The sequence below is a fragment of the Labeo rohita genome, chromosome 17 (assembly GCF_022985175.1).
Source record: "Labeo rohita strain BAU-BD-2019 chromosome 17, IGBB_LRoh.1.0, whole genome shotgun sequence".
NCBI lineage: Eukaryota > Metazoa > Chordata > Actinopteri > Cypriniformes > Cyprinidae > Labeo > Labeo rohita.
This window is the reverse complement of record NC_066885.1, coordinates 15,836,297-15,862,985: the sequence shown is the minus strand read 5'-3', so window position 1 is coordinate 15,862,985 and position 26,689 is coordinate 15,836,297. Positions and strand designations below refer to the sequence as shown.

The window sequence follows — 26,689 nt, the reverse complement described above, 5'->3', positions numbered from 1 at the left end:
TCATTACATTTTTAAACAATTACAGCAGTAACTGTAGCAACGATGACTACAAATTCTTAGACACTTTTCAAGCCTATTATGAATCATTCACACATTCAACTGATCAAAATGATCGTCAAAACATTTATAATGTTATAAAATATTTCCATTTTATTATTATTATTATTTACTAAATTCTTTTAAACTTTCTATTCTTCACAGAATCCAGAGAAAATTTATCATGGTTTCCACAAAAGACTGCTCCATTGTTCCCTGAGTTACATGTCCAACCAACAAATAATCTGTGATCATTTATGATGTATTAGTAAACACACACAATAACGGTAGTTCCCTTCCTGTCAGTGAGCAGCTCTTGGGGGTCAGCAGTGCTGATGAGCTGTGTGATGGGGTCCTGAGCTCTTTCATCATGCCGTTCAAGGTCAGATCAAGTCAGAGCGCTGACTCAGACAGGTCAAACACACAGCCCATCCATGACAGGCTCTCCACTATCTAATTTCCTGTGCATCACAGTGATTTCATCCTCATGTTTGAGAACCACCCTATCCTCTGTGAGTAGGTGGGTGGTGCCACCCACATCCCCTCTCTGCCTATTTGTATTTTGCATAGATCTGATTTACGTCACTAGAGAAGATGACACATGGACAGTTAACTTCAGATTTTAAAATAAAAAAAATACGACTCTTTTTGTTTTCCAATCACAATAGGAATTAATGAAGAAAGTTGCACTAAAAATAAGCAGCTTAAGCAATCTTCTAAATATCTTCTTTTGTGCTTCACAGGATAAAAAATTATTTGAAGTTTCATGTTTGCACAAACTGTCCAGAAGACAAAAGGCAAGATTTAGCAGGATTCTGCGAGCTAGAGCCAAACAAGTTATATACTAAGCAATCACAAAGAGAAAAAGTGTTTGATAAAATAAAAAAAGAAGACAAGGGTGCAGTAAAGAGGTTACATGCACAATCACCCACACACACAGTGTCGTTTGCTTTCATTTCCTGAGCACTGGCCTCTCAATGCATATAGTGAGTGTCACTTCATGCACACCATTCTGTCTTCACCTCTTCACCTCAATATAATACTCTCATCCTCCCATCAAATCAGAGGAATCAACCACTCCTCAGGCAATGCACTTCTTCTTACCCTTCACTCTTTTCTTTTCCCCCTCTCGTTTCATTTTATTTACACTTTCTCAGAAAGTACTCAGGCTTCTGTAAATTAGTTTTAAATGCTTAGCATTTCAAACAATGCTACTACTAACAACTGACAAAAACTTTTACCACATATACATTTTTTTAAACACATTTAAAATTTACAGTTTGGAGAAACCTGAAAATGTCTGCCAGTCCCCATTCAAGATGACAGAGTTTGAGAAGTAATGATGTGAGGAGAATAATGGCACATAATTGCCAAATGCAGATGTGCAAAACTTGTCGCATCATACCCAAAAAGGCTTGAGGCTGTCAAGGTGCTTTAACTAAGTACTGAGTTAGGTGTGAATACTTATGCAATGTACTTATTTCAATGTTTATTTTTTATAAATTTGCAAAGTTGTCACAAATCCGTTTTGTGCTTTGTCATTATAGTGTCTGGAACGTAGATTAATGTGAGAAAAGTCATTTAATGCAGTTTAACATAAGGCTCCAACAAAAATGTGAAAAAAGGAAGGGGTATGAATACTTTTGCAAGACATTGTACATATTCCATGTTTGCTCTGAAAAAGCTGAGTTTTGCAAAAAAAAAACAAAACAGTAAAACCATAGTACAAAAAAGCAACTTCAAGCAAAAGTTATTCAAATTTGTCTAATGGTGCTCTGAATCCAAAATGAAAGACCAAATAAAAAGTGCATTAAAATCATCATACTATTCACGAAGTTGCTGCATTGTTATAGCTAGCAGAATCATCATAAACATATCCATTTGTATCATTCAGCTCTACTTTGGATGCATTTCAAGAGCGCATTTTCTGGAAAAAGAAATGACCTTGGCCATTATATGCAGGCCAGATTTTTCATTAGCCTACAGCACTCCCACTACCTACTGATGAAACACTAACACTACATTCTGATGTCCTAAAATCTGAATAGCCACGACATAGAGGAGAGAGGAAGCAAGAGGAGGGTTTTCTCTGTCAACTGCAATCTTTATATCAGACAGAAAGAAAGAGAGAGAGAGTGCACACAATCCCTACAGGGATTGAACAATCGATACAAGCGCTCTTCTAAGAATGCAAAGCAGGGCCACATGAAAAGTTTAGTGGAACATCAGCAATTCCAAAAAAACTTTGATAATAAACTTTCTTCTGCAGACTAGTCAAAACGTGAGCAAGCCATTCACAAGTACAAACGTAAAAATGATATTGGAATGTTTCTGTCGCTAAATATACTAAAGAAATTTAGCTTGACTTCTTTCAAACCACCCAAAGTCAAAGCAGTGGAAAGTAAAATATGGAAACACAGTGCTAAAATATTAACATGGTTATTAAGAGCAGAGTACGGCACATGCATACATGGACGCATCTTGAATCATTCACTAGTCTGAGGGCAAAGGGAGCCTCAGGCGTATTTCAAGAACAAATGAGACGATGATGGGGTCAAACAGCCAGAAGCTTCTTAGGTCTCTTAAACTCATGTGTAAAGCAAGTGGGATTTCTCCAAGGAAAGTTTTGAAAACAAATAGAAAAAAGAAAATGATTAAAAAGGGTTATTATAGTTAAAGGGAGAGTTCACCCAAAAATGAAAATTCTGTCATTAATTACTCACCCTCATGTCATTCCAAACCTGTAAGACCTTTATTCATCTTCAGAACATAAATTAAGATATTTTTGATGATATTCAATAACTTCCTGACCATGCATAGGCAGTTACCACATTCAAAAAGGTAGTAAGAACATTTTTTACCTTTTGTGCGCAAAAAACCCCCAAAATAACGACTTTATTCAACCATTTCTTCTATTCTGTGTCAGTGCGTGTTTCAAAAACTTAGCTGAATAAAGTTGTTATTTTTGTTTTCTTTGCACACAAAAGGTATTCTTGTAGCTTCATAAAATTACGGTTGAACCACTGGTGTCACATGGACTATTTTAACGTTTTTAACAATCTTTCTGGGCCTAGAACATGGTAGCTGCGTTGCTGTCTATGTCTTAATTTGTGTTCTGAAGATAAGCAAAGGTCTTAGGGTTTTGTAACGACATCAGGGTGAGTAATTAATGAGAGAATTTTTAATTTTGCGGTGAATTAACCCTTTAACTAAAATCATAAAAGTTTTGTTGTTTATAAAACAAACTTTAACTGAAAAAAATATATTTTAAAAAAAATCCTTGCATTAGTTTTATTTAAGCTAGATGCCAAGACTCATATTTTATATAGACATATAAAAAATCTAAGAAAAAAGACAAAAACACAACAAATTTACTAAACTAAATCATTTAAAATTTAAATAAAGACTAATTCTAATCCACCAGTGTTTACTGAGAATTTTAAAAGCAATGATCCAAAATGACTCAATAGTAATAGATGAAAAAAAAAAATAGTGGTAATAATAAAAGCCATGCTTGGACATAGCTTGAGTAAAATTCATTTACTTTAGAATAAAAGCTTCCTGATAATTTACTCACCCCATGTCATCCAAGATGTTCATGTTTTTCTTTTTTAAGTCAAAAAGAAATTAAGGTTTTTGAGGGAAACATTCCAGGATTTTTCTCCATATAGTGGACTTCATTGGGGATCGATGTGTTAAAGGTCCAAATTGCAGTTTCATTGCAACTTCAAAGGGCTCTACATTAACCCAGCTGAGTAATAAGGGTCTTATCTAGCAAAACGATCAGTCATTTTCTAAAAAATATAAAAATTGAAATACTTTTTGACCACAACGTCACATGTGACGAAGGTGGAAGTACCTACCCAGTGTTTACAAAGTGAACGTGCAAAGAAAGTCAAATGGCCTTTACAAAAAAAGGTAAACCAATGTCAGACAATTTAGAAGTTGAGAAAATGAAATGTTTTTCGCCCCTACCCTGCCTTTTTGAACAGACGACCTGATTACATCATGCGTGAAGTCATAAACATGCACTGCAGAGCTAGTGCAAGCTGAGCATTTGTGGTTAAAAAGTATATACATTTTTATATTTTTTAGAAAATGACTTATCGTTTCACTAGATAAGACCCTTATTCCTCGGCTGGGATCGTGTAGAGCCATTTGAAGCTGCTTTGAAACTGCAATTTGGACCTTTAAACCACATTGAAATCCACTATATGGAGAAAAATCCTGAAATGTTTTCCTCAAAAATCTTAATTTCTTTCCGACTAAAGAAAGAAAGACATGAACGTCTTGGATGACATGGGGGTGAGTAAATTATCTGGAAGTAAACTAATCCTTTAACACAAAAACTGTCTCAACATCAGTGAAACCTAAATATGAATTTACACTGAACAAAAAGAGAGGGCTTTGCCTCTTCAATTCAGAAGTCCATTACATGCCGCTGGTGTAAAGTGTTGACATGTCACTCCTCATGACATGATACTGTAGCTGACTATCACAGCCATCCACTCTAACAGAACCAGAAGAGCCGTGTGGGTGGATGTTGTTAGCTGTCACGCTCAGCGGAAAAAACCTTTCGTGCTCCATTTTTGCTTCACTCTCAAAAGCTTTACAGCACATTTATAACTGAATCTTACTCACTGAGTCTTGAATTTGTGATATTTCTGAATTGTTAGCTCGTTGCCAGAAGCAAGTGTGTTTTCTTGCTCGTCATCAAAAGCTGCTACATATAGCCAAACATCTGCCTCTCGCTTCATATCGCAGAGACGGAGAGCAGCCAGCGTCTTTGTACTCACAGATGCTGCTTTCTGCCTTACAACAGGTCTATACAAAGCTGAGAGAGAGGAAAATCTGTGACACCAATTTGCATAATGAGGGGAAGTTCTGTGGTGGCCACCTTCAATATGTGGAGTTTCAAAGCAGCAAAGGCCAAACCTGAAATCTAAAATGTAAATCGGCCAATGCCTGTGAAAGCCTCAGATGTGTGAAATGGCTTTTAGATGGATATAAAACGATGGTAGGCGTTGATAGTGAACCTATACTGACATGATCTGCATTGTCTCCATAGAAACAGGATGAAACCATGGTCACAGCACTGGTGCAAATACTACCAGTTCATTCAGACTCTACACCCACTGGGAATAAAAACTACCAACTTCCAAACTTGGCACCACGGTTTAATACAAATGCCGAGTGGATGCAGAACAGTCTGCATTTCTAAGGCTTTTATAATGCAAAACTGAAGTTCTACTGCCATGAAAACATTTTCGAAATCAATACAGCACCTGGCATCCTCTTCTTCAATCATCTAATTAAAACACGCACCTTTGGGTCAGTCTGTAAACTCATTCTGCTATTGAAAAGGTTGTGAAAAAATGGCACAAATGCCCCAGCAGAGAAATTCACTTGGAATATTATGTAAAAAATTATGCACACTTGTTTATCAGGCTTTGTTTTGACAAATGCCCTTGCTGTCACAGTCTTCTGCACACACAATCCAGGAATGTATAATGAGCAAAATGTTTCATATTTATCAGGATACTTAATCTTCATGAGAATAAAGATGGTTATGTGATCAGCTGCAATGTGGGTTATGATGAGGCGGCATTAATGCATCTCCTCTCAGGTTGATAGTTTGTTATGGCTGTGTTACAGCAGAAGATTGTGATCCTCAGACTGTAGTCTAAGTGCTCCCCTGATGATTTCCTTCATTTTCTTTTCATTGCTTTTAAGAATGCTTGTGGAGCAACTGGGAATTCAGATTTTCAGGTTCTTTTATGTACCATATATATATATTTATATGAATGTATGTATGTATCAGGGGCGTTTCTTCCAAGGAGGCAAGGGAGGAAGCAAAACAGTGACAAAAACAATGCAAATATTCCAAAATATGACATTAAAAAAGGTGTATAAATCACTTGTTTTTTCTTAATAAACACTGTCCAACAGTTTTAACAGACACCCTAAAGCATGTGGTGTGAGAAATATACAAGTATTATATATATTATATTATATTATATTATATTATATATAGGCAAAACAAGAAAAGTGTACACATCTTCATTCTGTTCAAAAGTTTACACCCCTGGCTCTTAATGCATTGTGTTTCCTTCTGGAGCATCAGTGAGTGTTTGAACCTTCTGTAATAGTCGCATATGAGTCCCTCAGTTGTCCTCAGTGTGAGAAGATGGATCTCAAAATCATATAATCATTGTTAGAAAGGGTTCATATACACAAAAATGCTGAAAAATGCAAAAAATGTGGGACCTAAAGGATTTTTGCTTGCAGTTTAACTGTTCAGGACAAACAAGGGAACAACAATCACTACACAAAAAACACAGCTGTGGATCATTCAAGGAACAACACAGTATTAAGAATCAAGTGTATGTAAACTTTTGAACAGGGTCATTTCTAAAAATTCAACTATTATTTTCTCTTGCGGACTATATGTAAACATCTTTTATGTGAAATATCTTATTCAGGTCAGTACTAAATAAAAACTGCAAGGTGTGTGTAAACTTTTGACTTTAACTGTACATATGGCAGAGAGGCTTCCAAACAAAAGATGAGCAAGAACACAAAAAGCCAAAGCATAAGTATACATGAGTATGTAAAGTGCATCACTATTTTTGCTTCACTAAAAACACCAAGATAAAGAGACTGTAACAGTGCACAGTAAAACAAATGCTTTCCATTTTAGCTTTTAAAGCCCTCCAGTTTATCCGTTGTGTTGCCAAGTACATTCACAAATGCTGGGCTTAATTATCTAAAATGAGTGTGAATGGTTACCATTAAATGGATGAAACTGTAAGTGCAAGAAGCTCAGGTACAATCCAAACATACTCAGTCATCAAATCCGTCCTTTCCCTACAGTAAACCTTTATTCAAAATCAATATTTGTTCCAGGTTTTGCTCCAAATGTTGATTTTTAAGCCCAAAAGACATATTTTGTTCTATTTTCAGCCCTAGTGAAGCTGGATCCACATTAGAAGATGATACTAGCCGACTCAGACTCTTTGAAGCAGATGCACAGCAAGTGCCTCAGTAAATCTATCTGCTCAATCAATCACCTAAAACAAAGCATACAGGCCTGTCCAAACACACTCAAACTCATAGATCAGCATCTGTTCTTGTCGACACACCGTTTGATAAAACGAAAAGGCCTCGGCCTCCGGGCCTAAACGTACTGTTGCATTTGAATGACAGGTGTGTGGTTTTACCTGTGTTCCTGTCTGGGAGGATACAGCAGCGTTGTTGCACTATGCTCAGCAGCACCTGTCAGGTGGAGAGAAAGATAGAGGCATCAAGGGAGGAGGAAGAGAAACGTAGAAATAAAAAAAAAAAAATGAGAACAAGCATGCATGAATGCACATGCAGTCTAAACAGCCATTAATTACAGGCAAGCACTGTCAGGTTTAGAAAGCATTAAGTGGCCTCCAGATTTCCCTGCTGTGTGTATGTACGAGGCAGGAACGGCTGTGTGGGTGAATAATTTTATACTGAGAATCTCTTTACATGGGTGTTAGCGGAGAAAAGAGCCAAAACAGGAGATTAGAGCACAAATTTGTTCACTGAGAGAAAACAGAGGCTTCTCTACACACAAAATACTCAAATCCAACACCATCGGCACATATATGAGATTTTGAAAGTGTGTATTATAGTAGAGCACTGGGATAAATCTCTCATTCATGCTGAATCAGATGTAACTCGACCACACTTGTTCCATAATTCCTTCATAAATCCAGCTTTCTCGTCAGTGCATCTTTTCAAGGCCCCCATTAAATATCACTTAAGTAAACATCAAATAACAGTGTACTATATAATCATCATATGCAGATGAAGTATGGATGCATCAAAACGAGCAAATAACTTTGATTTTGCTTGCTGATGTAATTTTGCTCTCTAAACAGAAACGCAGTACACGACTTTGAAAAGTTCTGAAGATCAGTTTTTATGTGCAAGTATCCTTCACACTCTGAGCCTTTTACGTTGCTCATATTTTACAGTTATGCTGAATTGAAGATATAAAACCATAAATCAATCTTTATTTAACCGCATTTCACATCTGCAGTCGAGCAGAACAAATTTACCCCTAAAGCATATTAGAATGACGCTGCCATCTAGTGGCCGGGTTGTAGCGGTACTAGACGTTTTACTACGTTTGTCAGAAGATGTTTAGTTCAGTTTAGTTTAGTTTATTTGTTTACAGGGGAAAGCACGTTAATAAACATGGCTGTAAATGTGCCAGAGATAGCCAAAAATGCTATTTCTCATCTGTTGACACTTAAAAGAATTTTAAAACGTCACCCTATAACAGAGCATCTTACACACATATACACATGTACAAAGAAAGATTAAAAAAGTAAATACTAAAAAATACAAATACAGACTTGCACATAAAAATCAAACTAGAATACAATAATAGGAAGTTATCTAAACAAAATAGAATATTGAGATACATATAAGGAAAGAGAAATACATATATTACATACAGTAAAAGTCCTAAGTTTCCATACACCTTGCAAAATCTTCAAAATGTTAATTATTTATTATTACACACTGTTTGTTTGTTTGTTTAGTGATAGTTGTTCACAAGTCCCTTGTTTGTACTGGACAGTTAAACTGCCCGCTGTTCTTCAGAAAAATCCAAAAACTCTTAGATTTTTCAGCATTTTTTTTTTTTTCCAACAATGACTGTATGATTTTGAGATTCTCTTTTCACACTGAGCACAACTGAGGGACTCATATGCAACTATTACAGAAGGTTCAAACACTCACTGATGCTCTAGAAGGAAAAATTATACATTAAGAGCTAGGGGTGAAAACTTTTGAATGAAGATTTTTCTTATTTTGCCTAAATAATTTTTTTTTTTCATTAAGTTCTGCCCTTCAGAAGCTACAGAAGATACTTGCATGTTTACAAAATACTTACATTATTATAAGAGAAGTTAAATTTACTCTGATCTTCAAATTCAAAAGTTTTCACCCCCCCAGCTCTTAATGCATTCTGAAGTATCAGTGAGCGTTTGAACCTTCTGTAATAGTTGCATACGAGTCCCTCAGTTGTGCTCAGTGTGAAAAGATGGATCTCAAAATACAGTCCTTGTTAGAAAGGGTTCAAGTACACAAAAATGCTGAAAAACCAAAGAATTTGTGGGACCTGAAGGATTTTTCTGAAGGACCGCAGGCAGTTTAACTGTTCAGGACAAACAAGGGACTCATAAACAACTATCACTAAACAGGAAAACACAGCTGTGGATCATTCAGGTAACAACACAGTATTAAGAATCAAGTGTATGTAAACTATTGAACAGGGTCATTTTTATAAATTCAACTATTATTTTCTCTTGTGGACTATATGTAAATGTTTTGCTAAAATAATTAACATTTTGCAAATTCCACAAGGTGTATGTAAACTTTTGACTGTATAATAAGAACTATAAGTAAAGCAAGAGAGACAAGGTATCCATGGAAACATTACTGTTAAACTGATTATAATTTTTCACCCAGTCTAATGTCTAATCACAAATCATTCTCACAATTTATGTAGACAACTAGAGAACCTTATCTTGGTGACATTAAATTATTATTTAACACATCATGATAAATAGAACAGAACAGAATAGAATAGAGTAGTTTTTGGTCATGCTGAGCTTCTGATGATTCACACAGGAGGATTCAGGTGTGCAGAGGCTTTACACAGCACACAAAAGAAGGAGTTATTAAGCGATCAGCTGGAAAATTATCACTTGTGTGTTGGCAGAGATAAAATAAAGTAGACAGAGGACTATTAGGTTTAGTGTGAGAGAGATAGAGTGTGATGGAAAGAAAGAGAAAGAGAGTGAAATTAAGTGTGCGCAATGTGGATGAAAGAAAGAGGAAGAATGTGTCACAATCCTTCATTCCCAAAATAAATGTCTTCCATCATGCATGAATTGTATTTAGCTCATTGGAGGACGCTTACGGAAAACAGATTAACATTTATGAAAAAAGATAAATGGGGAATCTGATTAGAGTCTAAAAAATTCATATTGGCATTGTGCTGCAAGAGATGCAACTCAGTATTTATACATTCTGACGTCAGGAGTGATGAGGGCTGAATTTGCTATGTTAAGTTGAATCTTATACATAAACCACAGTTGAGACCTTCTTAGTTGAGTATATGCATGCCTTCATGTTGCATTTAAAAAACTAGTGTTCGCTCTGTTTAACACTGTAAAGTTGCTTTGAAACTATTCATTTTGTATAAAACGCTAACCAACTTTTTCTTTAACACGGAAGTAAGCCTATGGGTGAGACTTCCGGTTCATTAGCTGCTATAGGGAAATAATGAGAAGGATAACAACGTGCAGTAAATGGTGAAATGGTGAATGGTGAAACCAGTGTGCTCATAATTAAGATAATACATTCAAATAATATGGTAAGACACACCAATTTGCAATATCAAGCAGCAAAACAAGTTTTGTACAGCTAAAAATAGCTGGACACAGATGAAACTGGAAGCAAGAAGAAAAAGGTGGATATAAATAAAGGTGACTTGAATTATGACATTAGCATATACAAATTATAGTGCAATAAAACCATGTCACTCTGAAATGCATTGAAACAGAATCTCAGGTGCACTCGAATGAATTCAGCATTTGCTCAAGTCTCGGCCTAACTTCGTCCAAACTCTGCATCCTCAAGACTACATCCTCAGAATGCTAATCGAGCTGTGGAACCTGTGCTTACAATTCAGATGAGCCATCAGAGAGTGAGAGAGAGAGAGAATTGAAATTGAAATCAAGAGGTAAGGAAGGGGGGAGAGAGAGAAATTTCACGCAAGAGCAATTCCAAGGTTCCCCTGCACAGAACAGACATCACACACTGCATCCTGAACTAAAGCTCAAAAGTCAAATCAAACTCAAAGCAGCCAATCAGAGAGAAACTGCTGACCAGACTGTGCACAAGGACACGCAGTAGCCCTGCTGATATTGGCCAACATGGCCAAGCACTGATCCACATTTCAAGAGGAAAGGCTCTTAAAGTGGTAGTAAGTCTTAAAGTGATCACACTCAAACTATTGTAGGTGTATATGACTTTCTTCTTTCAATTGGAGTTATGATAAAAAAAGGTACAGGCCCTTCCAAGCTTTATAATGCCATGACCATTGAGATTTTGAAGTTCAATAAAGTTCATCCATCCATCATCAAAAGCACTCTACACGGCAAAATTATAGAGATTATGGTTTATGAAGTATTAAATATGGATATTTATACAAACACATCACTTCAGAAGGTATTTATTAACCTCCCGGAGCCGTGTGGAGTACTTTTTATGATGGATGGATGCACTTATTGGACTTCAAAATCTTAACATCCATTCACTGCCATAATAAAGCTTACCCAGGACATTTTTTAATATAACTCTGATTGTATTTGCCTGAAAGAAGAAAGTCATATACACCTAGGATGGCTTGAGGATGAGTAAATCATGGGGTAATTTTCATTTTTGGATGAACTATCCCTATTCTGCTGTTATGTCTGCTGAGTTACTCTCTCAAAAATATAATGTGTTACTGCTCTGCTTTATTAATCCTTGATGAACAGAATAATTTTAGAATGAATAACAGAACACTTTACAGTGTTACTTTTACATGTAACAATCCTCATACACCAATTGGTGTAAATGATTATAAAAATTGACTTTTGAGGTAAAGATGCAAGTGCAGAACAAAACAATCAAAATTATGCAAATGCATTGAAATTTCTCACCAGTCTGACACATCACTTCCTCAAATAAATCTGATTTCAACACCTCAGATAAAATCTGTGAGATTTGTTACTGTATTCCTATATCACATCTGAAAACATTCATTTGAGATGGAGACTCTTTTTAAATGAGAATATCTCAGCGAGAGTCCAAAGATGTTAACTTTATCAACACAGCAACTCAAGCTCTCACAGAAGAAGCCAAGTAATGAAGAAATAAGGTTGGTGTCGTGTGGGTACCTGCGCCGGCATCATACAGCACAAAATGAAATTGACTGTTTTCTTTAGAGTTAATGAACCTCCGCACTCCCCCGAGCTCCTGGTTCTGGGGAACTGACACAGAGGAGCTGGCAACCCAGAGCTCATTTTTCTGCCCAAACTAAAGTGCACTGTCACGTTCAATGTTCTGCTTAGTTGCTTGTGACTAGGATAAAGTGAGAAGAGTACAAAAAAAGAAAGAAAGAAAATGAACTCAAAAACCCAAGGGCTTTCCTCTCATCTCAGATAACGCATATTAGTTCACCCAGCAAATATAAAAAAGCCAATTAAAACACATTTAACTGCTTGAGACAGTCAGCAGATGTCATTAGAAACATGCGTGAGTGTAGGTATTCCCATAAGAATAATACTAAATACATATTTTTCCATTTAATATGTACAAACTGCATTCTGTATGTAAAGTGTCTAATGTCACCATCACTGTGGTTTGTGTGCATCTCATCTAAAAAAAAAAAAAAACTGAAAAAACTGAAAAAAAAATCTGTTGCACGCATCTTGCTACAGTGTAATATATCATGCTATATGAAATATGTTGTGTGATGGAGAATCCATCTGTACAATGATCACTGCCCTATAACTGACCCTCTTACCGGAGGACAGCAGCTGGCTCATGATAGAATGTGTGTGAAATCTCTGTGTAATCAGTGTGTGTACACTCACGGTGCGCTTAATCAGTGTGTATATAATCAGTGTGTGTCTAATCGCAGCTCTCTAAATTACTAAATAGCTCCAACTGTCACAATCAGGGAAAAAAAAACACTCTACCGCACAAGCAGACACTCTCCAGGGTTGCTCTGCATGTGTGCATGTGTGTGCGCATCTCGGGCTTCCAGAACTCACACTTTTTTTTTCAGACACCCCTTAATTCCCAGAGTAATTGGGGAAGGAGGAGCTCTGAGACAGCAGCATTAATTACAGTGTTTGCTGGAGAAATGTTTCATGCTGTGGCCCAAAAAATACAGCAAGATTAAACAGTTTTAACCTACAGTCAAAGATGATAAAGCCAGAAACCACAGAAAGAGTGAGAAGTTTTAACCCCAAATTTACATATTTTAGTTTTCGGTATTGAGAGACTATGGAAGCCCATTTCCGCCACTAAATAAAGACTTTAAAAAATGCAATTGTGACTTTTTATCTCACAATTCAGACTTTTTTTCTTGCAAATGAGTTTACATCTCACAATTTGACTTTTTTTTACAAACTCAATTTAGAGTTTTTTCTCACAATTGGAAGTTTTTCACAATTTTTACTTTATAGCTGGCAATTCCGAATGTGTATCTTGCAATTTCGATTTTTTTTTATATCTGCATGATATAAACTCGCAATTTTGACTTATTTCTTAAAATTGTGAGAGATAAACTTGCAACTGCGTGAAAAGTGTTGCAATTTTGACTTTTCTAAGTATTGCGTGAAAAAAAGCTCAATTCTGACTTTTTTCTCAGAAGTGCAAACTTGCAATTGTGAGTTATAAAGTCAGAATTGCAGGATATAACCCCACAAATGTGAGGAAAACAACTCAGATTGCGTGAAAAAAGTCAGAATTCCGAGATGCAAATTTGCAAAGTTTATATCTCACAATTATGACTTTTATTACTCGCAATTTTGAGTTTACATTCCGCAATTCTGACTTTATAACTCACAATTGTGAGTTTGTATCCTGCAATTCTGACGTTTTTCTCAAAATTGCGAGATATAAACTCGTAATTGCATGAAAAAAGTCAGAATTGCAAGACACAAACATGCAATTGCGATTTTATATACTGCAATTTTGACTTTATAACTTGCAATTCCGGGTTTGTATCTCGCTTTTTTTTTTTCAATTGCATGATACAAATTCGCAATTAAACTTGCAATTGCATGATAAACTCACAATTCTGAAAAATGAAGTCAAAATTGCAAGATATAAACTTTTGCAATTCTAACTTTTCTAAGAATTGAGTGATAAAAATGCACAATTCTGACTTTTTTCTCAGAATTGCAAACTCACAGTTGGGAGTTATAAATATTATTGCAGAATATAAACTCGCAAATGTGAGAAAAAACTACCTCAGAATTGCGAGATATAAACTCGCAATTGCGTGAAAAAAGTTTATATCCCGCAATTTTTATTTTATATCTCGCAATTGTAAGTTTGTATATCGCAGTTCTGACTTTTTTTTTTCAAACAATTTGTAATGTCCGAATCTGAGGGGAAAAAAGACAAAACTGCGAGTTTGTATCATACAATTAAAAAAAAAAAAAAAAAGTCAAAATTGCGAGATACAAACCCAGAATTGCAAGTTATAAAAGCAAAATTGCAGAATATAAATGACCAGTAAAAAAAAAAAAAAAATATATATATATATATTATTCTGTGCAAAAATAATAATTTAAATAATTCAAGTGAATTTAAGCATCACAGTATTGTAATTTACAGTATGAAAAATGTATATTTGTATTGAGATATGCAAAAGATTACACTTTAACAATTTTTTTGTGTTCTTAAACTATTTTTAAAGGTTAACTTTTTAAAGGTTAACTTTAAGTGTAAGATGACGCACTAAAAATTCTAAACATATAAATAGAGGAAATGAGCATGAACCATTACATTTTCTATGCTGACTCATATATTCACCACTAACCAATATGGTAGTACTGTTGTGCACATTCCATTCTAGTAATGTCAATCCAATACTTCAATGTTATTTTAAGCATTAGTATTAGACTCCAAACATAAAATGATGGTTATACACAATAGGCGAGGGCTACCACACGAGGATTAACAAGCATGTTTCACAGTGCAGCACAGCACGGAAATACATTTGTAGAAGAAGTCTATATTTAAACTAACAACCCACTGACCCTGCCTCGTTAATTCAATAATTTGTTAAGTCATTAATTTTCATGCCATCCTTTCACTGTTTCCTGTGTACTTATCTTGCCATGCAGCAAAGCTTCCACAGAAGCACTAACACATGCCTGCATTATGAATGGGAGAACCTACACATAGCTTACAGACACACACACACACACACACACACACAGAGAAACACCAAGTTTAGCTGCCATTCAAGTTGATGACACAAGCACACATGCAAAACACGAAAAGCATCTTGCGGCTCTATGTCCATGAGTCCTCCTGTCATAACACGTTTTATAGTTCCAGATGTGAGCTAAAAATAAAGGCAATCCCATGGAGTGTTTTATTCAAAAGACTTCAATTCCAAGACAACTAGGGAAAGAACAATAGAGGAACCTGCTTGAACCACATCATACACTACTAGCAGGGATGCACCATTTTAGTATGGTCAAATACGAAGTTTAGTGCTCATTATACAAAAACATTGACCATAGAAATTCACAATCACAATCAAAATACCAATTAAAATACATTAAATACTGATCTAGAATTTTAGTGAATTGAGGTAAAAAAAAAAAAAATCATACTTACACAGTATAAAGTATGTTTCAAAGTACACACTTTGAAAACTGATTAAGAAAAACAACGTCTACTGACTCGAAAAAAAAAATAACCTCACATTATGTTCTTCCAGTTGGACTGATGACTCTAATTAAACTACAATCAGTGCTGAAATTGCTAATATTAAAATATAGTGAAACGGACATCAATAATTAAACAAAATTCCACTGTGTTAAATTTAGCTTTAGAGTATTTTTTAAAGTCAAGTCACTGAACTGAATGAACAATGTTTTAAAGATATTTACAGGTAAAGCAGCTATAAAAAGCTTTAATAAACTCTCAGCATGGTCCACAGAACCCTTCAGATCCGCAGTTAAATGCGCTGTCTATCAGCATAAGTGCTAGATACAGAGAAGGCTGATTCTGCCAGTCTGAGTTATTTCTGTAGAGCCGGTGTTTGAAACTGCAAATGAATGCTGCACCCTGCACTTACATTGACAGACAGCTGCATCTGGGAAGCTTTGTACTGCATCTGCTGCTGGCTTATGTAATATGTTTAAAATGGGCATCTTAGAGTCATTTTAGAGAACAGCTTAGATAATGGATGCATATTTTGTCAAATTTGCTCTCTCCCAGTCGCACACACACAAACACACACACACATTTGCACTGTAGCACTGGGTGCAATCTTTGAATCCTTAAGCTTTTCCAGCAAAAGCTACACAGACAAAGCCACAGCCTTCCACTGTTAAACCAACAGCATCAATTACTTTACAACTGGACTAAGATGTGAATGTCATCTCAACTCAACAAATGTGATTTTTTCTTTACAACACTGATTGATTGTAATAGGTTAGCCCTGATATCGACTAACTGTTAAATGGATGATAGATGGGGCTATTATTTTGTCTAAATAAAAAAAAAAAATACAATAACTAAAAATTAATTATTTTCAGTTTCACAACATTACTTTATGAAAAATGTAAACTCATTGTGAGATTCATTATCAGTTTTCAGAATTAGACCTTTACTAATCAGTAGATATAACGCAATGCTGGATGACTTTAAACTCCATCAGTGCATGAGTCTACACTACAAAATGTTGTTTTATGTATGCATATTTAATGTAGCATGCATAATAAGAATGGATAATTAGCCGTTTTAAATTTAGACTCCAGCTGAACTACAGGCAACTATAAACAAAGACAGTACGAAGTTGTTTGTAAGTCATGATCAGTGTTCAAGAAGGTTAAATACACTGTTAAAACAAAATGTTAAATAAACTTGAGTAGCCTAATAATAAAAGTTACATTCATGCCAAACCATAGCTAATAAAATGCTCGGAATTTTTTGTTGCATCCACTTGAAATACGACAGGTGACAGTGTCACGCCTTCTCTCGGCAGGTGAGTGATGTAATGCTGAGCTCTGCATCCCGCACGCCGCCGCACACACAGGCTCGTGAGAGTAGAGTAGACTTTTGCTGTCTTCTGCACGTTTCGAAAAACAAGCATGCACAATTTGCCGAACGTACCTTCTTCCACGCTGACATTCTAGGTATTCCTTGAGCTTGCGGCTACATGGTGAGGATGGCAGCGAAGTTTTGAGAGTGCATGTGCTTAGCAGTTGCCGCCCCGCGGGTGCAGATGCGGCGGTCCCTTGAGCTGCTGTAGCGCTTGTCTACGCCGCTGGATGGCGGCGTTTAGGACGCTGTGCGCTCAGCCGCCATCATGATGAGGTCGGAAGTACGACAATGCAAAACAGCAGCACGGCGGAATTTTCTTTGCAGTTTAATGCTACATATCTGCTACATTATTAAATCCTGGAATCATATGTAATGTTTAAAATGGTTAGAAATTAAAAACGAATAACTTGAGCTGCGCCTTACCATTCACTGGGTCTTGACCCATTGTTTACACCTGTCCGAAAAGTGTATAATGGTGTGTAATTTTGTATACGCTTGAAAGGAAAAAGGTCATTTCAGCCGCTGATATGTCCGTCAGAAAAGAAGGTAAGAAAGAAGGACTAAATAAAACTGTGTTTAAATGTTTACAATACCCACATGGATCTTTTACGCTACACGTGTTTTTTGTTGACATACTATAAACGAGCTTCATTTTGGCTTCCGTACTTGGAATTTTAAAAGACTCTGTAGTTCATTTATGTAAGTGAGGATAGCAAAATAAAGTAAACTGTAACAAATTATACCCAAAAATTATTCACACAGTGGACTAGCAGTAAAACCGATAAAAAATTTGGGACCAACAAATTGATTTGACATTTTGACCTGACCTTTCTATCAAAGTTATGTGACATTATCAAGATGTTTTTTTTCTAAGACAGTTCTTGTCATATTTTATTACCATTTTCTAAACTATAGCAATAAGCGGTAATACTGTGAGAATTTTTTAAGGTGTTTGGATAAATTTTGACTGCAATTTATTTGTGATTATGAAGATAAATTTGTTCTGACACAGTTTAACTCTGAGTTCTTGTCATATTTTATTACCATTTTCTAAACTATTGCAAATAAACTGTGAGAATGTGAGAAATATTGAAGGTGTTTGACTGTACATGTACTAAATTAGTATTCCAGTCCAAGGTCCTGCAGAGACTGTATCCTGCAGCCCTGGAGCAGAGTGTGCTGCAACCTGCTGCCCAAGAGCGGGGTGTACTTGCACCTGTGCCACCTGTAGAAAGACCTCAGTTCATCCCACCCAAGAAGTCAGGTTGGAGTTTACTTCATACTTGCCTGAGAATAAATGAAAAAATGTATTTACAAGATGTAGATGAATTTGTTTCTTCATTAGATCAGGTTTGGAGAAATTTAGCATTATATCACCAATGGATCCTCTGCGGTGGTTACGTATTTGATGTTTTTGTCAGCTGTTCGAAATTTCATTCTGACGGCACCCATTCACTTCAAGGGATCCATTGGTGAGTAAGTGATATGATGCTAAATTTCTCCAAATCTGGGGCCAGTTGCATGAACATAGACACTATGTTAAAACCAACTAGCATTTAGCCAATGAGAAAATCAGTCTTACTTTTCTAATTAGAATTAGGCCAGTATACATTTTTGTAAGTAGCTTTAAACAGTTATGACCACTCTAGATGAAAACAAATTAGATAAGCTAACTTTTTAAGACTAGACTAAGCAGTTTATGCAACCGGTCCCTGTTTTGATTAAGAAACAAACTCATCTACATCTTGAATGGCCGGAGTGTATTTTCAGCAAATTCTCATTCTCAAGTCTTTCTTTGAAGTTTTAACAAAGGGAATTGGCTGTTCTTTCTTTTTCTCTCTCTTTTAGGTAATGAGAAGAGTAAAGCTGTAGAAGGTAAAAAGCTCTACACTGTTCTTCCTCCTCCTGAAGGCTACCTCATTAAAAGTGGGGAGGATTTGGTCACACCATCCAATCGAGATCCCACTGACTCAGAGAACAGCCCAGCCGGTGAGTTGTTAACAACCCTGTTGAATCTGATTAATAACACTTCATCTCTTAGATTAAAAATATCACCATCCCTCCTTTTATTTGATTTTTCTTTCAATTATGCTCTCCAGCAGGAAATGGACATCAGAAGTTGTGGGGAAGTGATCCTGGTGACAAATTATTTGTCACAATGGATATTAGTCATTCTGCTGCTGCATGTTGACATCCTGTTTTATATTTTACTCTTGAATTATTTAGATTGATCAGTTGTGTTTTTAAAGTTTAGGTGATTTTTCTGTTTATTTTAATTGTGCATCTCTTGTTGTGGATCCAAATGATCAAATCATTTGATTCAGTGGAGCATATTATTAAAAGGATAGTTCACCCATAAAATTTAAATTGTGTCATTAATTACTCTCCTCATGTCGTTCCAAACCCGTAAGACTTTTGTTCATCTTCAGAACACAAATTAAGAGACTTTTGATGAAATCTGAGCTTTCTGACCCTGCGTAGACAGCAAAGCAACTGACACGTTCAAGGCCCAAAAAGGCAGTACATCGTTAAAATGTCCATGTGACGTCAGTGGTTCAACCGTAAAGTTATGATGCAGATTTCCTATTTTCCTGTTTGGAATTTTGTACTTAAACTGTATGAAATTTCATTTTGGTGTCACCAAAATATTAAATGACCAAACCAAGGTGCATTAATTCGGGTGCAGGGTTTGTGGTTTGGCTTAGTGTCCATGTTGTACTCCTCTCCTCTTTCTCTAAAAAGCTCTGCAGATTTCCTCCTCCTACTGTCTTTTTGTTGCTATTGATCTGAATAGACCTAATGGACCTGCAGAGCAGCAATAACTGCACTCACACACACAGTGTTCATGTTATTGAGGCTTCTCTCGTCCCTCCTTTATTACAAAGCGGTCTCATTGTATGAGCTGTATGCTGATGAGCTGAGTCTTTGCTTCCTGCGGTGTGTTGCTCAGATGTGCGGTCAGTTTGTCAGCTCTGAATACAGATGAAAAAAATCAATAGCTCAGCACATCTCAGTGTGTTCGTATAGTCCTGAGTAGCTTGAAAAGCCTGCAGAAAACTACTAAAAGGGCAAGGGGATATGTGTGTGTGAGTGAGTGTGTGCGATCCACTCTAGTAATTGCCTCTTATACAGTACGTGCACATTTCTTATAGGATGCTTTTTATTTGAAAGCGTCTACCAAGAGCATAAATGTAAATGTAATGAGAATGTAACTGATGTCATTCAGTTGTTATAGTGAATTTATTTAAGTCTGTTCAAGCCACTTTAAACCTCCTTCTCCAGAGAATGTAGCCTGATGTCTGTCGGATTTGAAAATCCTTTGTTATAATTCTAATGCTGTGAGAAAGTCCTTAATCCTTCTCACCACTGAGCCATTTTTTGATTTTTCAGATGCTGATGACCATGAGTTACATAAGAGAAGGAAAAGGAGGAGAAAGAAAAAAGAGTTACTCATTACCACAGAGGAAGTATCCACCTCTCCAACAGAGGGCGCTGTACAGGGTCAGACAGATGCTGCACATCCCAGTAATGAAGGGGACACTGGAAGCTCAGTTGGCACAGAGCAGCTTAGCAAGAACAGAAAGAGGAAGATGAAGAAAAAGCGTCACAAAGAGAAAGTCCTCGCTCTTGGATTGGTGCCTCGAGCAAGAGCTGTTGAATTCACATACGCACAGAGCGGAGATGGAAATGCAGAGGAGGTGCTTGACTTCCTTCGTACCACGCTGGAGATCTACCTCTCTGATCAAAAATCCTCTGGTATGAAATTATACTATACATTTCAATTATTACTTTTTCTATATTGAGAATATAAATGGCATTAAGGGTATAAATATACACTACCACTCCAGAGTTTGGAGTCAGTAAGAATTTTTGTCGTATTCTCACCCAGGCCGCATTTATTTGTTTAAAAAAATACAGGAAAAATGGTAAATATTATTACAATTTAAAGGAGAAGTCCACTTCCAAAACAAAGATTCACATATAATGTACTCACCCCCTTGTCATCCAAGATGTTCATGTCTTTCTTTCTTCAGTCGTAAAGAAATGATGTTTTTTGAGGAAAACATTTCAGTGTTTTTCTCCATATAATGGACTGATATGGTGCCCCATTTTTGAACTTCCAAAATGCAGTTTAAATGCAGCTTCAAACGATCCCAAATGTGGTTGTAAATGATCCCAGCCGAGGAAGAAGGGTCTTATCTAGCATAATGATTGGTTATTTTCATTAAAAGAATACAATTTATATACTTTTTCATGTCAAATGCTCGTCTTGTCTTACTTTGCCTGGACTGTTTTTTTTCCGGTTCATGACAGTTAGGGTATGTCGAAAAACTCCCATCTCATGTTCTCCCTCGACTTTAAAATCATCCTATATCGCTGTTTTTGTTCTTTGCATTTTCACTTTGCAAAGACTGGGTAGGAACTTCTGCAGTGATGTAGGATGATTTGAAAATGATTGAAATGAATGAAAATTATTTGAAATGATTTTTGAAGTTGAGGGAGAAAATACGATTGGAGTTTTTCGACATACCCTAACTGTCCCGAGCCAGAATACACAGAGTTCAGGGAGAGCAAGACAAGACGAGCGTTTGAGCTTAAAGAGTATTTAAATTTAATTTTTTAATGAAAATAACCAATCGTTTCGCTAGGTAAGACCCTTCTTCCTTGGCTCGGATTCCTTTCTCGTTTACAACCACATTTGGGATCGTTTGAAGCTGCATTTAACTGCCTTTTGGAAGTTCAAAATCGGGGCACCATAGCAGTCCATTATATGGAGAAAAATGCAGAAATGTTTTCCTCAAAAAACATAATTTCTTCATGACTGAGGAAAGAAAGACATGACCATCTTGGATGACAAGGGGGTGAGTACGTTATATGTGAATCTTTGTTGTGGAAGTAGACTTCTCTTTTAGTAATACCCAATCACCCTCAATCCAGAAGGGGGCGCCCACAGTAATGCAACTCTGTTTGATAACAGCCAGCAGAAGAACAGCAAATGCCAGGAGTTGTGCACTTGAAAACAAAGCTTGCTGATGTTTGGTTCACTGTGTTTTATTTTTATAAAGTACCAACTGTGTTGTCAAGTTAGCAATGCTAGAAGCCTGGAACTGATATGTTTTGTGTTTGTAAGCGCCAGCGTGATTACCTAAACTTTCCTTATACCAGCAAAATCAACTTTCAAACAAAAAACAAATAGAATGTCGCTTTCTGACATTTGAGTTTCCTTTCTGTCACAAAACTGAACTGAAACTCAGCAAATATAGGCTATGTTACGTGTCGCACTGTTTTTTTTTTCCTTGTCTATCAGTTAACTAAATTAAATATATTTCAAGTATTTATTCCTTGTATGCATGTACTGCAGATTTTATAGCCTATATATGACATTAATTTGATATAATATTTAGTATTTTCATATGTAGGTGGAAAAATTGTAATTTGTACTACTGTCTGTTTAAAATAAATGAAAAGAAACCTAGCATAGTAGATTTTCTTTTTCTGTTGTACTGAAATCATATCGAACCTTGACATCTGTGTACCGTTACACCCCTATTTAAAATGTAATTTTTTTCCTGCGATTGCAAAGCTAAATTTTCAGCATCATTGCTCCAGTTTTCAATGTCACGTGATCCTTCAGAAATAATTCTAATATGCTGATTTGAGTTTGATTCTATAATAAATACTGTTCAAAAGAACAGCGTATGATATAGAAATATTTTTAACAATGCAAAAATGTAATGCGTCTTGGTTGAATAATTGGGTTAATTTATATATACATATAATAGCAATAAAATTAAATAAAATAAACACATGTATTGCTGCTTTTCTCTTCAGGCTCCTGTGTAGAAAGTAGCCCGTCTCTTTCCCTGACTGCAGCGGAGGCTCTGTTCTCTCGTCTCTCAGGCAGGACGCTGCCCCCTGTTGAGATCTTTAAGCTGTGTGGACTTAGGGCTGTACTGGTGAAGAATGAAGAGCAGTTAAAGTCACAGCTAAAAGAATTCAGAGACGCAAGCACATTACCTACAGGTGAGCGAGGGCACTTGGACCTCACATGTTTGAACATTAAGCATATGTGTTTCCAAAAACACGTTTTTTTTTGTTGTTGTTGTTTGTTTGTTTGTTTTTTCACCCCAAAAATTTCTTGATCGAAATAAGTGATATTAAAACCGTTTACTTTGCTTCGTTTACACTACCTGTCAAAACTTGTTGCTCACCAAGCCTGCATTTATTTGATCCAAAATACAGCAATAGCAGTAATACTGTGAAATATTTTTACTATTTAAAAGAACTGCTTACTATTTGAATATATTTTAAAATGTAATTTATTCCTGTGATCAAAGCTAAATTTTCAGCACCACTACTCCGGTCTTTAATGTTATTAACGACCTTCAGAAATGGGATTAATGGGGATTAATTAGAAATTAATACTTTTATTTAGCAGGGATGCTTTAAATTGATCAAAAGTAATAATAAAGACATTTATAATGTTAGAAAAGATTTCAATTTTAGATAAATGCTGTTCTTCTGAACTTCCCATTCATCAAAGAAACCTGAAAAAAAATCTATTCAGCTGTTTTCAACATAATAATAATAATATTTTTGAGCAGCAAATACAGAATATTAGAATGATTTTTGAAGGATCATGTGACTAAAGTAATGAGACTAAAAAATGTCTTGAACTTTTGAATTCACAGGAATACATTTAGAAATATTTTAAAATATATTTTACATTTTAAAATATATTCTAGTAGAAAACAGTTATTTTAAATGGTAAAATATTTTATACTGTTTTGCTGCACTTTGGATCAAATAAATGCAGGCTTGGTGAGCAGAAGACAGTTCTTCAAAAAACATTAAAAAAAACTTGACTGATAGTGTATTTAAAATAAATGCTGTTCTTTTAAATGTTCAAAATATATTATTAAAGACACTTATTTTAATCTGCAATAGTACTGTTTTTTTTTTTGTTTTTTTTTTGGTCAAATAAATGCAGCTTTGCATTTTCATAACTTCTCTCATAAACATTAAAAAAAAAACTCAACTGGATGCCACTCAATAAATGAGGTCATGTGACAATAAAATAGCATATTACCGTTTTAAATGTATATTGTTAAAGGGATAGCTCACCCTCAAAATAACCTATCGAAAATAAAAATTCTGTCATTAATTACTCACCATCATGTTGTTCTAAACACGTAAGACCTTTGTTCATCTTCAAATCACAAATTAAAATATTTTTGATAAAATCCAAGAGCTTTCCAACCCTCCAAATATCTTAATTTGTTTTCCAAAGATGAACGAAGGTCTCACGGGTTTGGCATGACATGAGGGTGAGTAATTAATGACAGAATTTTCATTTTTGGGTAAACTATCCCTTTTACTATGCATTATGCAATGTATATTGTGCAGCATTCTATAAGTAGCAAACTAGTGTTTGATGCCCAACAAAGCCCAAGTATTGCTTGAGAAAAAGCTATTTTATACAAAGTGCTATCCTAGAGACTTTTGGCTTTGTATACATTAAATGTATGTGTTTACAAGAATGCCTTCATAGTGTTTTTGCTAGACTTTTTATGTATGTACAGTATGTATGTATATGTGCATTTGTTTTGGCTTGTGTTTGTGAAGTCAGATTAGGCCTTAACAAGATGATCAGTGTTTTAATGAGGAGCTACAAGCACCTAGCGGATTTAGGACATTCTGCACAGGTGTCCATGGTGACTCCTAAACATAGCCTCCGTCTCCACGACAACCACCGAACATATCATTTATCCATTTTTTTCACCCATACGCCTTTATTTCCACCAGTAGTTGCTGCAGGTCATTGACCCTGTTACTCTGTTATTGCAGCAGTGTGGTTTCCCTGAGACTTCCTAATAACAAAAAACTGTATGGAAATACAGATGCAGTGGTGCATTTCACTAAATGCAATTTACTATTATTTAGCAGTTATTTGACCAATCCCATAGTGATTTTAATCTCTTTCACAGGAGAGATCTGGCTAAAATATCAACCATATTGAGACCGTAGAAAACATAACTTGCTAAAACCTTATTAGAACACACATAAATTTACTACATGATCATTTCTCTCTCTTTCTTGTTTTCCAGATGAGGTTTCAGTAGTCTGCACTCTTATGGAGTATTGGCTGGCAGAGATTCTGCCCATGCAGAGACAGCAGAGGACATGACGCCCCCAGATTCAGCGCCTGAGAGGAAAATGACTGTGAATAACCAGCAGGTCTCTGATTGTAATATCTTATTATGAAAGAGATCTTCAGTCATGCTGTTTTATAGTCAAGGAATTCAAGAAACTCTGGATCAATCAGCTGCAGCAACAATTTGGATTCCCTTTGAAGACCCAGAATGATATTCCAGTTTATCTCGCCTTCACATTAATAATTACTTAAGAGAAAGATATTTTTACACATTCTCTGCTGCTCATTCTTTCTTCATACAGCACCAGTACACTCTCCGAGAGGTATATTTCTGCAAGACAAGCACTAAAGTATTGTTATTGACCGTGACGCTGAAGCTCAGCTCATTATGAGGCGTCTGTAGTTTAGCCTCTTAGCAGCTAATTATCTTAACGTCAGAACGTCAGCAGCCCCTTGCTGATCTCACAGCCTGTTTGGATCATGACATTTAAGCTTTTGCACACTAGACTGCTCATTAACATCATTTACCCAAACCAGGGTCTCATTTAATTTTTTTTTTTTTTTTTTTTTTTTTTATCTATTCAATGAGCTACTTTGGACCATCAGTGTGACATTGACTTTGGGCCAGCCTCTGTGATCATTAGTCTGACTAGAAAAAAGATATTTATTAAAGTTTTAATTCAATTTGTAAAAAATAAACAACTGTGGGCTTGTTTTCAGTGATTGTTTGATATGCCTACGTGCAGTGCACTACATACGACGATCCATTTAAACTGATTGAATGGCTTATCCATGACGTCAAGGAAGAATACAAGCATCTCCAGACTGCGCTATGTGTGACACAAGGCAACCCACAACATAGACTTGGATGCCATTATAGGATCACATGGATCTGGGTTGCCTCAGACAGAGAATAAGTTTTTCTTTATTGCTTCCCATTAGGTTACAGTGTTTGGAAATCATAGCCCTGCTGTTTCACTCAGAAAATATTTCTTTGCACCAGCTGGAATATGGGGCAGAGGACACAGCAGGTGAAAAGAACAAAATCAAATTGCTAATCATCTTGTTTTAGCTGTAAACTCAGCATATCATTAGAGTAAAGCCTCACTGCAGCTTTGATATCACCGTTTATGGATCTGGAATATCCACTCAGAAGATGAGAGGCAATCCTGCAAAGAGGTGGAGCTAATATCTGCCAGTCATAAGTGTTCGGAAAAGCAATTTAATTTAAACATACTAAATGATCTACCACAGAGTGAGGTCGTTTTATTTAACAGGTCCTCGTAAAACCCAAGATTTGTCGGACCCCAGTGAGACCCTGAACTCACAGACAGATAAAACATTGTACGGCTGAAGGGTCCATAGTACTGTATTGGGAAAGACAATATTCTGCTGTCCCCTGTTTATTATGTTCTCTACCCTGAGGCAAAACTCCAGACAGGTTCATTTTGAAGTGTAGCAACAATCAGATATTTAACTAGGTGAATAAATAAGACAAAATGGTGGCAGAAATATCTACAATATACTGTTTTCGTTTGCATCCACAAGTCTGGGGTCAGTAAGATTTTTTTTTAAAGGTAACAATAGACTTTTACATTGTTTACC

General features: G+C 35.9%; 2 protein-coding genes across 7 annotated transcripts in view; one reads left to right on the top strand and one right to left on the bottom strand.

Moving 5' to 3' along the window:
* Positions 1-17,123, bottom strand: part of dlgap2a (discs, large (Drosophila) homolog-associated protein 2a) — a 166,235-nt gene extending 149,112 nt beyond the window's left edge. For 4 of the 5 annotated variants that reach the window (XM_051132807.1, XM_051132800.1, XM_051132799.1 and 1 more), the window contains exons 1-2: positions 16,999-17,123; positions 7,257-7,311 (exon numbers count right to left, since the gene is read on the bottom strand). In XM_051132807.1, the coding sequence (XP_050988764.1) occupies positions 7,257-7,311; positions 16,999-17,016 (73 nt within the window). In that variant the 5' untranslated portion in view covers positions 17,017-17,123. Of the gene's footprint in view, positions 1-7,256; positions 7,312-16,998 lie in introns of those variants that run through there. The other variant, XM_051132804.1, reaches the window with a different exon arrangement.
* A 73-nt stretch (positions 17,124-17,196) lies between these two features.
* On the top strand, positions 17,197-26,580 carry LOC127179406 (glutamate-rich protein 1). Of its 2 annotated transcripts, none has more exons than XM_051132808.1 (6): positions 17,197-17,475; positions 18,053-18,193; positions 18,778-18,918; positions 20,320-20,685; positions 22,762-22,953; positions 25,038-26,577. In XM_051132808.1, exons 1-6 carry the CDS (start codon positions 17,457-17,459, stop codon positions 25,115-25,117), a joined length of 939 nt encoding a protein of 312 aa, XP_050988765.1. In that variant the 5' UTR covers positions 17,197-17,456; the 3' UTR covers positions 25,118-26,577. The 2 variants fall into 2 exon arrangements, with proteins under 2 accessions (XP_050988765.1, XP_050988766.1); XM_051132809.1 differs by lacking the exon at positions 17,197-17,475 and adding an exon at positions 18,275-18,401 and having other exon boundaries at positions 18,064-18,193; positions 25,038-26,580.
* The last annotated feature ends 109 nt before the right edge of the window (positions 26,581-26,689 follow it).

Coding starts and splice junctions, on each gene's coding strand:
- LOC127179406 (XM_051132808.1), top strand. Junction 18,919..20,319: donor CTCAGAGAACAGCCCAGCCG/GTGAGTTGTTAA, acceptor TTGATTTTTCAG/ATGCTGATGACCATGAGTTA. Junction 20,686..22,761: donor CTCTGATCAAAAATCCTCTG/GTATGAAATTAT, acceptor TTTTCTCTTCAG/GCTCCTGTGTAGAAAGTAGC.